We start from the raw sequence: 14,918 nt of genomic DNA on the forward strand, positions 1-14,918 counted from the left end.
AGCAAGGAGAGTCTCTTCAATTGCACTGGGACAATCAAATATCTAAATAGAAAAAATGATACATGAGCCATACTTCATATCATACACAAAGACTGATTCAAGATAGGATAAATAAAACGTGGCATATCCATAAAATGGAATACTATTCAACAATAAAAAGGAATAAAGTACTGATAAATGGTACATATCACAGATGATTCTCAAAAGCATTATACTAGCAAAAGAAGTCAAACGAAAGGACAACATGTAATTCCATTTATATGTAATTTCTAGAGAGTCTATAAGAAAAAAAGCAGATCAGTGATAGCCTGGGTCTGGGGGTAGAGCAGGCACTGACCGCAAATAAGCACAAGAAAACTTTCTGAAGTAACAGGAATATTTTAAAACTAAAATGGTGTTGGTTGTACAAGTCTGTAAATTTGCTAAAAATCATCAAACTGTATCCTTAAAACAGGTGAATTTTAAGATATATAAATTATGCATCAATAAAGTTGTTTTTAAAAAAACCAATTTCAGGTAAAGAGTAGATCTAAATGTGAAAGGCAACACATTACCTTCTTTTTTTTAGAAGGTAATAAATATGCACACTTTTGTATCTAGAGATAGAGAAGAATTTCTTAAACAGGACACAAAAAGTACTAACTGTAAAAGAAAAGGCTGATAAATCTGACTATATTAAAACTAAGAACTTGCGTTCATCAAAGGACATCATTAAGAGTAAAATGGCAACAAAGTGAGCATCTACAACCCACATAGCCACCAAAGGACTAGGATCCAGAATTTATAAACTTTTTTTGTTACAAATCAACAAGTCAGATTATCCAACAGAAAAACACAGGCAAAAGACTTAATCAGGCACTTCACAAAAGATCTCCGGGGTCAATTTACAACAGCAACTCGAAGATTGGACAGGAACCTTAAGGGGCACTGAGTTATGTTAACGGGAGAGGAACACCTGGGGGAGGGCGAGAATGGCTGCACAAGTTGAAGAATGTAGTCAGTGAAGAATGTGATCATGTCACTGAATCGTACATATAGAAACTTGAATTGGTATATATTTTTGCTGTGTATATTCTCAACAAGAAAAATAAATTATTAAAAAATATGTGCAAATTGTGAAAAAAAAAAAAAAGTATCTACCTGAATGGCTACAAGGAAAAAGACCGGCAATAACAAGCTCAGTAAGGATGTGGAACAACTGGGGCATCTACACGTTGATAGTACAAGTGTAAACTCGTACAACCACTCTGGAAAAAGGTTTAGCAGAACCTACTGAAGCTGAGCATATGAAGAGTACAAGCCAACAATTCCACTCCTAGCTACATACCTAACTAACAGGGGTACAAATGTGCCCCCAGAAACATGGACAAAAATGTTCAGAACAATATTCTTTGCAACTTTCTGTGTAATAATGAAATAGCAAATGTCCAAAAGTGGGAGAACGGATAAATAAATGCAGTATATTCACATAATGGAATACTATACAGCAATAAAATGAATAAATTAACAGCTATACACAACTTGGATGAATCTTACAAATCTAATGTGACAAGCCAATTCAGTGAATTTATGAATGAACTTATGTAGTATGCAAAGACTAAAAAAAGAAAAAGGCAAAGCTAAGTTAGAGTCTTTGGGGTATGCATAAAAAGCAAAGATAAAAGACATTAAAGAGAACGATAATATAATGCATAATCTTGTACTAGATACTAGATTTTTTAAAAAAAGTATTCCCATATAGGACACAATTGGGACATTAGCAAAATTTGAGTATGGACTGCATTTTAGATAACAGCATTCTATCAAGGTGAAATTTCCGTAATTTGGAAACAGTACTATGGTTGTGTAAGAGACTATCCTTGTTCTTAAGAAGATACGAGTTGAAATATTTAGGAGTAAAGGGTACTATCTATAGTTCAGCAGGAAAAAAAAAAAAAACAATAATAATGTGTGTATGGAGGGAGGGAGATAGAAAAAACAACTTTCACAAAAACTTAACACTGGTAAATATGGGTGAAGGGTGTTGTTTTTGTTAGGTGCTGTCGAGTCGGTTCCGACTCATAGCGACCCCATGCACAAGAGAACAAAACGCTGCCCAGTTCTGCGCCATCCTTACAATCGTTGTTACGCTTGAGCTCATTGTTGCAGCCACTGTGTCAATCCACCTTGTTGAGGGTCTTCCTCTTTTCCGCTGACCCTGTACTTTACCAAGCACGATATCCTTCTCCAGGGACTGGGTCTTCCTGACAACATGTCCAAATTATGGAAGACACAGTCTTGCCATCCTGGCTTCTAGAGAGCATTCTGGTTGTACTTCTTCCAAGACAGATTTGTTCGTTCTTTTGGCGGTCCATGGTATATTCAATATTCATCATCAACACCAAAATTCAAAGGCGTCAATTCTTCTTCTGTCTTCCTTATTCATTGTCCAGCTTCCACATGCATATGATGCGACTGAAAATACCATGCTTGGGTCAGGCACACCTTAGTCTTCAAGGTGACATCTTTGCTCTTTGACACTTTATAAAGAGGTCCTTTGCAGATTTACCCAATGCAATAGGTCTTTTGATTTCTTGACTGCTGTTTCCATGGCTGTTGCTTGTGGATCCAAGTAAAATGAAATCCTTGACAACTTCGATCTTTTCTCCATTTATCAGGATGTTGCTCACTGGTCCAGTTATGAGGATTTTTGTTTTCTTTATGTTGAGGTGCAATCCATACTGAAGGCTGTGGTCTTTGATCTTCATTAGTAAGTGCTTCAAATCTTTTTCACTTTCTGCTAGCAAGGTTATATCATCTGCCTAATGCAGGTTGCTAATGATGCCCTGTTCTTCTTCGTATAGTCTAGCTTCTCAGATTATTTGCTCAGCATACAGATTGAATAGGTATGGTGAAAGAATACAACCCTGACGCACACCTTTCCTGACTTTAAACCAATCAGTACCCTCTTCTGCCTCTTGATCTATGTACAGGTTCCTCATGAGTACAATTAAGTGTTCTGGAATTCCCATTCTTCTCAATGTGAAGGATAAGTAGATGCTATTATTCTGCCAACTTTTCTGGAGGTTTGAAAATTTTCAAAATAACAAAAAAAGTCAAAAGAAAAAAAAATCGGGCACAACTATAAGTTTGTATTTTGTTATCTTTGGGGTGGAGGGAAGCTGGGGGTGTAGAAGACAGGCTTATAGGGAGCTGGCAACATTCTATTTCTTAAGCTGGGTTATACAGATAGAGATTTTTATCTTCTGTACGTGTGTACTACTGTACTTCAAAATTTTTAAATTTACAATGTCTATATGCTCTGAGCTAAGCTATTCTTCACAGCATGTATTATGATATTAAATGAGTATATGTATGGTTCTCTGTTTAATGTCTGTTTTCCTCCCTTAACTGAAAGTTTTATGCCATCAGGGGCCATGTCTCTCTTATTTATCACTGTCTGGAACAAAGTAGGCACTCATATTTGTTGAAGGAATGAATAAATACATCATACAAACATCACTTCTAAGGAATCTATCATAAAGATATAATCAGTGATATGGTTACAGATTTGTGAACAAGAATGTTCTAGGTAAAATCTTGGCAACAAGATTAACATTTAACTGGGGCTGGATAAGTAAACTATGGCCTTCTAATACAAGGAAATATTGTGCAGTCATTGCAAGGCATGTTTTCAAAGAATATTTAAAAATAGAAGGCAGGGAAAAAAAGGCTCATGAATTTTTGATAAAAAAAAAAAATCAGGACATAAAACTCTAAGCGTTATAATCCCAAACATCATTTTCAAAAAATCGAATTTACATATTCCAAGAAAAAAGTGTGGAAACCAAAATAAGATTAGTGATGCCACATCGGGATTAAGGGTAAAAGTGATTTTTATGTATACTTCTCCCTGTTTCTCCAATTATCTACCAAGAAATTATAGTCTTTAGATAAGGAAAAAAGTTATTAAAAATTCACTTGTCTATGGTCATTACTTACCTAAGCTAAACCCTATATGATTATAAAAAAAATTAATAAATTATGGTACGGTAAGATTAAATTAAATTTCCTTCAGCTATTTTAACTACCAAGAGACACTGCTGTTGGTATAAAAGAGAACAATCTTAACACAAAATGCAGTATCAAAGAAAAAAGTAGATATGGACATTAAAGCAAAGGACTTTTTTAAAAAAAAGGAAACTGAAGCAATTGTGTAGATAATTCAATGGCAAAAAAAAAAAAAAAAAAATTTTTTTTTCCATCAGCTATGTGGCTTTTTTCAGCCATTATTGCCTAATCAGGTTTGTTTTCTTCTTTCTTAAGAAATCTTTTCCCAAATGCAATCTTACTCAAAACCCCACACAAAGCAGAAAAGTAAAGCTTCTCTGGCTAAAGCGGAGGCTGGGATCGCTGGAGCCAGCGCAGCCTCCCCAAAGCCCCTCGGAATCCCTGCCATATAACATGGGGACTACAGAAAACACAGTTTAAAAAGTCAAAACAACTACCTGGAGCTGCTTCATCAATATGTGTAACCTGCTTCTGACTCCAACATCTAGACAAAGGAAAACACCTCTCCACACACACCCTACCCCACACACCATGTGCTGTATGGTTTATGTGAAAAAATTCCCAACTAGTTCTCTTTACCTGGAGCAGTGGATCTTACTGGTGGGGTCTTCCTCTTGGCCAAGAAGTTTCTCAATTGTGCCTGTTTCACAGGGGACAATTTAGCTGCAAGAAATTCATGAACTCATAAATGCTTAAGGATCAGTTTTTAAGATGTCAGTAGATGGAAAAGAACAAAGAGAGCCATAAGATCGAGAAAAATGCATTTACCTGGTATTTTGGGCAAGGGTTTGGTGTGAGATTCTACGGTGGTTTTCAATAAAGCATTGCGCAGGCTTTCAAGGTCGCTGTCAAAACTGAAAGAGGATAGCGTTACATTACCAACAAGCTATATGATCTGAGAAATCTGAGGATGTGGAGAGCACACTAGCCTCCCAAATATAAATGCAAGAGACAAGAGCAACTCCATTACAGAAACATGCAATCTAATCAATGTAATCAATCCAAAAGGAGGGCCACCAATCTCAGTATTATCCACCACCCCACACCAAGCACAACACCAATAGCACCTTCTATACACCTGGCCTAAAGACAGAAACACACTACCACCTTGACAACTGCCAGGGTCTAAAAGCTTCCACACTCAAGCAAAATGACAAATCTGGGCTAGGAAGACAAGTAAGCTAACCTAACCCTACCAGTTAATTTTCAGTAAGAACAACACTACTATTACTATAGAATGTGCTACCAACAAATGAGCACCTATTTTATCAGGCACAATACTTGGTGCTTTACAGACTTAATTCAACTCTCCAACAATTTCATAAGGCAGGTATTGTCAACCCTGTTTTTTAAGCAAAGAAACAAAAGATAGAGAGGGTGAGGAACCTGACCAAGACTCCACAGATGGCAGAGGGCAGAGTCCATCTCAAAGCTACATCTGAACTGCTCTAAGAATACCCACGTTACTCTCCAAATATTCATTTATTCATTCGACCATATTTATTGAGTACATGAGGCCCAAACTCCTCACAGACCTGTTAGTGCTGCTCTGGGAAGGAACAGGCGAGGGAAGACTCCACTGGGACGTCTGGTTATAAAGACGGAGCTGCTGAAGACTGTCCACCAGGTGATTCAGCCTCTTCCTCTGTTGGTTAATGATCTCCCGGTTGTTGGCTAGGGTGTTAAACAGTGTCTCTCGCTCTGGCACAAGCAGGCGCCTGTTGACAGTAATGAGAAAAGGATTTAACATGAATGGTTTAAGAAACCCCTCCACCAAAAAGCCAAAAACACACACACAAAAAACTTACATCTGTAACAGTGAAAAGAACAAAATAAGAAACCAACAGTAGATAAGAAATTATTAGAAGATAAAAAGGGGATGAAAGCCTAATGATGATAAAACTTAATGAGGAATTCAATAAAGTACAACAGTCATTCCTAATAAAAGCTCTCAAAATAGGTATAGAAAGAAAATTCCTCAACATAATAAATGGCATCTATATAAAACCAACAGCCAACATCATTCTTAATAGAGAGAGGCTGAACACAGTCTCTGAGAACGGGAACAAGATAACGATGCCCTTTATCACCACTTCTATTTAACACTGTGCTAGAAGTCCTAGCTAAAGCAATAAGCCAAAGAAAGAAAGAAAGAAAGAAAGGGCACCCAAATTGGTAAGGAAGAATTAAACTGTCCCTATTTGCAGATGATACTATACTACACATACAGAACCCAAAGGACTCCACAAGAAAACTACTGGAACTAATAGATTCAGCAGAGTAGAAAATCCAAGATAAACATACAAAAATCAGTTGGATTCCTATACACCAATAAAAAGAACTACAAAAAGGAAATCAGGAAAGCAATACCATTTATAATAGCCCCTAAAAAAATAAAATAATTTAGAAACAAATCTAACCAGGGACATAAAAGACCTATACAAAGAAAACTACAAAACACTACTGTAAAAAACCAAATGAGACCTACATAAATGGAAAAACATCCCATGCTCATTGATAAAGACTTGAATTGCGAAAATGTCGATTCTATCCAAAGCAATCTACAAATATAATGCAATCCCGATCCAAACACCAACAGCGTTCTTTAACAAGATGGAAAAATTAATTATTAACTTTATATGGAAAGGAAAGAGGCCCTGGATAAGTAAAGCACTAGTGAAGGAAAAGAATAAAGTAGGAGGACTCGCACTACCTGACCTCAGAACCTACTGAACAGCTACGGTAGTCAGAACAGCCTGGTACTGGTATGGCGACAGACGCATTGACCAATGGAACAGTATCGAGAATCCAGATGTACGTCCATCCACCTATGGTCACCTGAACTTCGACAAAGGCCCAAAGTGCATTAAATGGGGAAAAGACGGTCTTTTTAACAAATGGTATTGGCAAAACTGGAAGTCCATCTGCAAAAAAAATGAAATAGTCTACCAGACTAAGTCTAGTACAGCTAGACAGTGCCCAGCTACCACCACTGACTGCTCTAACAGGGACCACAGCAGAGGGTCCTGGGCAGAACTGGAGAAAAACGTAGAACAAAATTCTAACTTATAAAAAAAAAAAACCAGACTTACTGGTTTGACAGAGACTGGAGAAACCTTGAGAGTACGCCCCCCCACTCCCCGACACCCTTTTAACTCAGTAATGAAGTTACTCCTGAGGTTCACTCTTCAGCCAAAGATTACACAGGCCTATAAAACAAGACTAAAGGGGCGTACCAACCCAGGGACAAGGACTATGGAAGGCAGAAGGGGACAGGAAAGCTTTTAAGAGGGAACCCAAGGTCGAGAAGGGAGAGTGCTGACATGCTGTGTGGTTGTCAACCAGTACCATAAAACAATATGTGTACTAATTGTTTAATTAGAAGCTAGTTTGTTCTGTAAATCTTCATCTAAAGAAAAAAAAAAAAAGCAAAATTAAAAAAAAAGAAAGCAGCAGGACCCTTACCTCACACCATACAAAACAACTAATTCAAAATGAATCGAAGACCCAAAAATAAAACCAAAAACTATAAAAATCATAGAAAAAAAATAGGGTCAACGCTAGAGGCCCTAATACACAGCATAAATAGCATACAAACCATAACTAACAATACATAAACTCCAGAAGATAAGTTAGATAACTGGGACTTTTTAAAAATTAAACATTTAAGCTCATCAAAAGACTTCACCAAAAGGGTAAAAAGAGAGCCTACAGACTGGGAAAAAATTTTTGGCTATGAGAAATCCAACAAAGGTCTAATCTCTAAAGTCTGCAAGAAAATCCAACTCCTCTACAACAAAAAGACAAATAATCCAATTAAAAAATGGGCAAAGAATATGAACAGATACTTCACCAAAGAAGACACTAAAGAAAACCAGTGCCGTCGAGTCGATTCCGACTCATAGTGACCCTACTAGGGCAGCTAAAAGACAAATGAGGAAATGCTTGAGATCACTAGCCATTAGAGAAATGCAAATCAAAACTACAATGAGATACCATCTCACCCCAACATCACTGGCATCAATAAAAAAAAGACAGAAAATAACAAATGTTGGAGAGGCTGTGGGGAGCTTGGAACTCTTATGCACTGCTAGTGGGAATGTAAAATGGTACAACCATTTTGGAAAACAATATGGTGCTGCCTTAAAAAGCTAGAAATAGAAATACCATACAATCCAGCAATCCCACTCCTAGGTTATATATATCCTAGAAAAATAAGAGCTGTAACACGAATAGACATATGCACACCCATGTTCACTGCAGCATTATTCACAATAGCAAAAAGACGGAAACAATCTAAGTGCCCATCAACAGATGAATGGATAAACTATGGGACATATACACAAGGGAATACTATGCAACGATAAAGAACAATGATGTATCCACAAAACATCTCACAACATGGATGAATCTGGAGGGCGTTATGCTGAGTGAGATAAGCCAATCGCAAAAAGACAGATACTGTATGAGACCACTATTATAAAAACTCATGGAAAGGTTTAGACAAAGAAAGAAACTATCTTTGATGGTTACTAGGGTTGGGAGGGGTGAGGATGGAAATACACTAACTAGGCAATAGACAAGTGGTAACTTTGGTGAAGGGTCAGGCAGTGCACAATACTTAGGAAGTCAGCACAACTTGATCAAGGCAAGGTTATGGAAGCTTCATAGACACATTTGAATTCCCTAAGGGACTGAATTACTGGACTGATGGCTGGGAACTATGGTCTTGGGAGACATCTAGCTCAACAGCATAACATGGCTTATAAAGAAAATGCTCTACATTCTACTTTGATGAGTTGCATCCAGGACCTTAAAAGCTTGTGAGTGGCCATCTAAGATACTCTACTGGTCCCACCCCATCTGGAGCAAGGGAGAATGAAGAAAATCAAAGACACAAGGGAAAGATTAGTCCAAAGGACTAACAGACCACAACTACCACAGCCTCCACCAGACTGACTCTAGCACAACTGGATGGTACCCAGCTACCACCATCAACTGCTCCGACAGGGATCACAATAGAGGATCCCGGATAGAGCTGGAGAAAAATGTAGAAAACTCAAACTCAAAAAAAAAAAAAAGACCAGATTTACTGATCTGACAGAAATTGGAGAGACCCTGAGAGTGTGGCCCTCGGACACCCTCAACTCAGTACTGAAGTCACCCCTGAGGTTCACCCTTCAGCCAAAGATTAGACAGGCCCATAAAACAAAAGGAGACTAAATGGGCACGTGAGCTCAGGGCCAAGGACGAGAAGGCAGGAGGGGACAGGAAAGCTGGTAATGAGGAACCCAAGGTCAAGAAGGGGAGAGTGCTGATGTGTCGTGGGGTTGGCAATCAATGTTATAAGACAGTATGTGCATTAATTGCTTAATGAGAAATTAATTTGCTCTGTAAACCTTCATCTAAAGTACAATTAAAAAACAAAAACTAAAAAGGATGGAAAAAATATATCAAGCAAACAATAATCAAAAAAGAGCAGGAGTGGCAATATTAATTTTTCACAAAATAGACTTTAAAGTAAAACGCACCACAAAGGATAAAGAAGAGCACTATATAATAATTAAAGGGTCAATACACCAGGAGGACATAACCATACTAGATATTTACCTACCCAACAACAGTGCTATAAAACAAACTCTAACAGCATTGAAAAGAGAGATAGACGGCTCCACAATTATAGCAGGAGACTTCAACACTTCGATGAAGGGCAGAACATCCAGAAAGCAGCTCAAAAAAGACACGGAAGATCTAAATGCCACAATCAACCAACTTGACCTCACAGACATGTACAGAACACTCCACCCAACAGTAGCCAAGTATACTTTCTTTTCCAGCATGGAACATTCTCCAGAATAGGCCACATATTAGGCCATAAAGCAAGCCCTAACAGAATCCAAAGCATCAAAATATTAAAAGGCATCTTTTCTGACCATAAAGCCATAAAAGTGGAAATCAATAACAGAAAAAGCAAGGGGGAAAAAAAAAAATCAAACACATGGAAACTGAACAACACCTTGATCAAAAACTACTTGGTTATAGAAGAAATTAAGGATGGGATAAAGAAATTCACAGAATTAAACAAGCACGAAAACACATCCTACCAGAACCTCTGGGACACAGAAAAAGCAGTGCTCAGAGGTCAATTTATAGCAATACATGCACTCATCCAAAAAGAATAAAGGGCCAAAATCAAAGCATTAGCCCTACAACTCGAACAAATAGAAAACAGCAAAAGAAGCCCTGGGGCAACAGAAAAAAACCAAATAATAAAAATTAAAGGAGAATTAAATGAAATAGAGAATAGAAAAACAATTGAAAGCGTTAACAAGACCAAAAGCTGGTTCTTTGAAAAGATTAACAAAATTGATAAACCATTGGCCAAACTGACAAAAGAAAAACAGGAGAGGAAGCAAGTAACCCGAATAAGAAATGAGATGGGCGGTATCACAACAGATCCAACTGAAATTAAAAGAATCATATCAGAATACTATGAAAAATTGTAGTCTAACAAATTTGAAAACCTAGAGGAAACGGACAAATTTCTAGAAACACACTACCTACCTAAACTAACACGAACAGTGGTAGAACAACTAAATAAGCCTATAACAAAAGAAGAGATTGAAAAGGTAATTTAAAAACTCCCAACAAACAAAAGCCCTGGCCTAGACGGCTTCAGTGCAGAGTTCTACCAAATTTTCAGAGAACAGCTTACACCACTACTACTGAAGGTAGTTCAGAGCATAAAAAAGGGTTGGAATATTCCCAAACTCATTCTATGAAGCTAGCATAACCCTGATACCAAACCAGGTAAAGACAGCAGAAAAAAAGGAAATTACAAACCAATATCGCTCATGAACATAGATGTAAAATCCTCAACAAAATTCTAACAGAATTCAACAACATATCAAAAAGAATAATTCACTATGACCAAGTATGATTCATACCAGGTATGCAGGGATGGCTTAACATTAGAAAAACAATCAATGTAATCAATCAAATAAATAAAAGACAAGAAAACACGTGACCTTATCAATTGATGCAGAAAAGGGATTTGACCAAGTCCAATAGCGATTCATGATAAAAACTCTAAGCCAAATAGGAATAGAAGGAAACTTCCTCAACACAATAAAGGGCGTTTATACAAAGCCAACAGCCAACATCCTCCTAAATGGAGAGAGTCTGAAAGCATTACCCTTGAGAACTGGAACCATAAAAGGATGCCGTTTATCACCACTCTTATTCAGCCCTGTGCTGCAGGATCTGGCCAGAGAAAATAGGCTAGAAAAAGAAATAAAGGGCATCCAAATTGGTAAGGAAAAAGTAAAAGTCTCTCTATTTGCAGATGATATGATCTTATACACAGAAAATCCTAAAGAATTCACAAGAAAACTACTGGAACTAATAGAAGAGTTCAGCAAAGTATTAGGATACAAGAAAACATACAAAAATCAGTTGGATTCCTCTACATCATCAAAAAGAACGTCAAAGAGGAAATCATCAAATCAATACCATTTACAATAGCCCCCAAGAAGAGAAACTACTTAGGAATAAATCTTACCAGAGACGTAAAAGACCTATACAAAGAAAACTACAAGACGCTACTGCAAGAAACCAAAAGAGACCTACATAAGTGGAATACTAGGCAACAATAAAGAAAGTCATGAATTTGCGAAACATCTCATAACATGGATGAATCTGGAAGGCATTATGCTGAGTGAAATTAGTTGCAAAAGGACAAATATAGTATAAGACCACTATTATAAGAACTCAAGAAAAAGCTTAAACACAGAAGAAAACGTCCTTTGACGGTTACAAGGGTGGGAAGGAAGGGAGAGGTATATTCACTATCTAGATAGTAGACAAGAATTATTTTAGGCTAAGGGAAGGACAACACACAATCCAAGGGATGTCATCACAATTGGACCAAGCCAAAAGCTAAGAAGTTTCCTGAATACAACCAAACACTTCGAGGGACAGAGTAGCAGGGGCGGGGTTCTGTGGACCACGGTTTCAGATGACTTCTAGGTCAACTGGCATAACAAAGTTTCTTAAGAAAAAGTTCTGCATCCCACTTTGGTGAGTGGCATCTGGGGTCTTAAAAGACAGCAAGCGGCCATCTAAGATGCATCAATTGGTCCCAACTTACCTGGTGCAAAGGATAACAGAGGACACCAAAGACATAAGGACAATATGAACCTAAGACATAGAAAGGGCCACATAAACCAGAGATTCTACCAGCCTGAGACCAGAAGAACTAGATGGTGCCTGGCTACCACCAATGACCACCCTGACAGGGAACACAACAAAGAGTCCTTGATGGAGCGGGAGAAAAGTGGGGTACAGAACTCAAATTCTAGTAAAAAGACCAGACTTGATAGTCTGAGCCTGGAAGGACCCCAGAAGACGTGGACCCTGGACTCTCCGTTAGCCCAGAACTGAAACCATTCCCAAAGCCAACTCTTCAGACAAAGATTAGACCGGACTGTAAGACATAAAATGATACTGGTGAAGAGTGTGCTTCTTGGCTCAAGTAGATACATGAGACTAAATTGGCAGTTTCTGCCCAGAGGTGAGATGAGAAGGCAGAAAGAAGGGGCAGAAGCTAGTTGAACGGACAAAGGAAACACAGGGTGGAGGGGAGGCGTGTGCTGTCACATTATAGGGAGAGCAACTAGGGTCACATAATAATGGGTGTGTAAGTTTTTGTATGAGAAACTGATTTGAACTGTAAACTTTCATTTAAAGCACAATCTAAAAAATAAAATACATTCAAAAAATCGAAATGAAAAATAATAACAACAAAAAAACCTAACAAAGAAAGAGCAGCCTAAAATATGCAGGACAGGATCTGTGGCAAAGGACAGCATAAATTAGTCAGGCAAAGCCCCAGAGAGGCTCCAGGAAAAACAGGACAGGCATGAGATGGGTGTCAAATACAGAGGGGGAAAAATTCAGCCAGTCACATATTTAGGATATGCGTATTTTCCTGTACGTAAATTATATGCAATAAAAAGGAAAAACAAAACAAAACGGATTCACTGGAAGGCCACGGGAATCAGCTGTTTCTTCAGGCCACTGTCAAGAAATAGTGGACTACACATACCATTGCGTGTTTGGGAGGTAACCTACCTAAAAGAAGTAACACAGAAAGAGATAATTGTAGCTGTCTCTGGCAAGTAGGTCTTAAAGAGGAATAGGTCAAGAAGTTTCTGCTTTTCATTATAAATTCTTGAGTATCATTGATTTTTAAAAATTTTCTGACTATAAATTTGGAAAAAAAAATTAAAAGGGAAAACTACACACATAAAAGGAGCCCTGGTGGCGCAGCGGTTAAGTGCTCAGCTGTTAAATAAGAGGTTAACAGTTTGAACCCACCAGCCGGCTCCACAGGAGAAAGATATGGCAGTGTGTTCCCGTAAAGATTATAGCCTTGGAAACAGTATGGGGCAGTTCAACTCTGTCCCACTGTGTCACTATGAGTTAGAGCCAACTTGATGACAATGGGTTCGTTTTGGCTGTTTACAAGTAGGAACAAAATGAGTGGTCCTACGGCAGTTACAAACCAACAGTTTGTCAAGATATGTATTTTGCCTCTTAACACTATTCATGGAACGAATGATGCTCACACTGAACAGAAACTTCTGGCTTTGTTCCTCTTTCCCCATTACCTTCTGAGTAGTCCAGAGCCAGGTGAGTGACGGTTTCTGGTTCAAGGTAGTTCAACATAAAGTTTTAAAAATAGGCATTTCAGTAGGGTACAAGGCAATATCTAGAGTAGGGCCTAAAACAGAGAAGTGCTATCTAAATAGAAAACTGTATAGAAGTAAGAATTTGAAATCTGCAGAAACTTAGAAAAGCATGCTTTTAAAAGGCATACTACTTAGAAAATCCATGGGGTAGTCATAAAGGAGAAGAAAGCCTGGCTTCTCTACTGGCATTATGTACTTTTTAAAAAAGCCCATTAATTAATTAACAAAGTGAAATACAACTGTCAAGCAGAGCAGAATGTTCATGCTGACACATCAGGGCCTGCTCTCCCTTGTGAGGAAGCAGCACATATGGTCAAACTGAATTCAGAACCAGGGGAGTAAGGTGTGAAATCTCTATTCAGGGGCCCAACTGCACAAGGGGCCAAGTGCCCCAGTCCATACACCAGAAAATTCTGCCCCTAGACAGTGTGTGGGAGTGTGTGTGCATGTCTGGAGGGGGTGTTAACACTCACCTCTTATCTTCCACATCTACGCTCTGAGGTTCCTCAAGTCAGGGCACCAAGCCTTTCTTCACATTACAATATAATTGATTAAATTCTGCTTACTGAATTATAAGCATATTCTAGTCCTGCCCTTGATATTACACCCAGGTTGCCCCAGTTAAAAGCTCTCTGATTCCACAGCTTTGTAAACAAGTAAAAGACCGTTTCTTGGTTTGTTTCCACAGAGGGCTAATCACACTGATAAAGTGTAGGTGTTTCTGAAATCTAACAGCCTGAGGGCTGATCTGATTTCTGAGTTTCTCCTGAGCACATTTTCACTGCTCTCAATATGTATTGCAACCTATTCTTTCCAGAAATATATGGCATAAAACCAAATATCCTGAGATAGAAGATTGGGCTAAAAGGTTTTTCCGCATCTTTGCCATCATTCCTCTCATTCTTTTAACCATCCACACTAATTAGGGATGCTTTTTCAAAAAGAAAATTTGGGATATACAGAAAAGTATAATAAAGAAAAATTCCTCTTAATCCCATCTCACAGATATAGCTGTCAATATCTGACAGGTTTACTTCCAGTCTCTTTCCCACATTTATACATCCACACTGAGATCACCCAGTATGCTTTTGTGTCTTGCTTTTTTCTTAAGTATTT

At 38.1% G+C, this 14,918-nt stretch overlaps 1 protein-coding gene across 9 annotated transcripts in view; it reads right to left on the bottom strand.

Annotated features, from left to right (window-relative positions):
* The window catches only part of NUP214 (nucleoporin 214), a 125,546-nt gene that overhangs the window by 71,514 nt on the left and 39,114 nt on the right, over positions 1 to 14,918 (bottom strand). For all 9 annotated transcript variants that reach the window (XR_010322990.1, XR_010322989.1, XM_010587556.3 and 6 more), the window contains 3 exons: positions 5,586 to 5,768; positions 4,819 to 4,904; positions 4,630 to 4,713 (listed from right to left, as the gene is read on the bottom strand). Coding sequence is in view for 7 of the 9 variants with exons in the window: in XM_010587556.3 (XP_010585858.2) it covers positions 4,630 to 4,713; positions 4,819 to 4,904; positions 5,586 to 5,768 (353 nt within the window). In the remaining 2 variants the exon portion in view is untranslated. The remainder of the gene's footprint in view (positions 1 to 4,629; positions 4,714 to 4,818; positions 4,905 to 5,585; positions 5,769 to 14,918) is intronic.

This window comes from Loxodonta africana, chromosome 9 (assembly GCF_030014295.1).
Source record: "Loxodonta africana isolate mLoxAfr1 chromosome 9, mLoxAfr1.hap2, whole genome shotgun sequence".
Taxonomy (NCBI): Eukaryota; Metazoa; Chordata; class Mammalia; order Proboscidea; family Elephantidae; genus Loxodonta; species Loxodonta africana.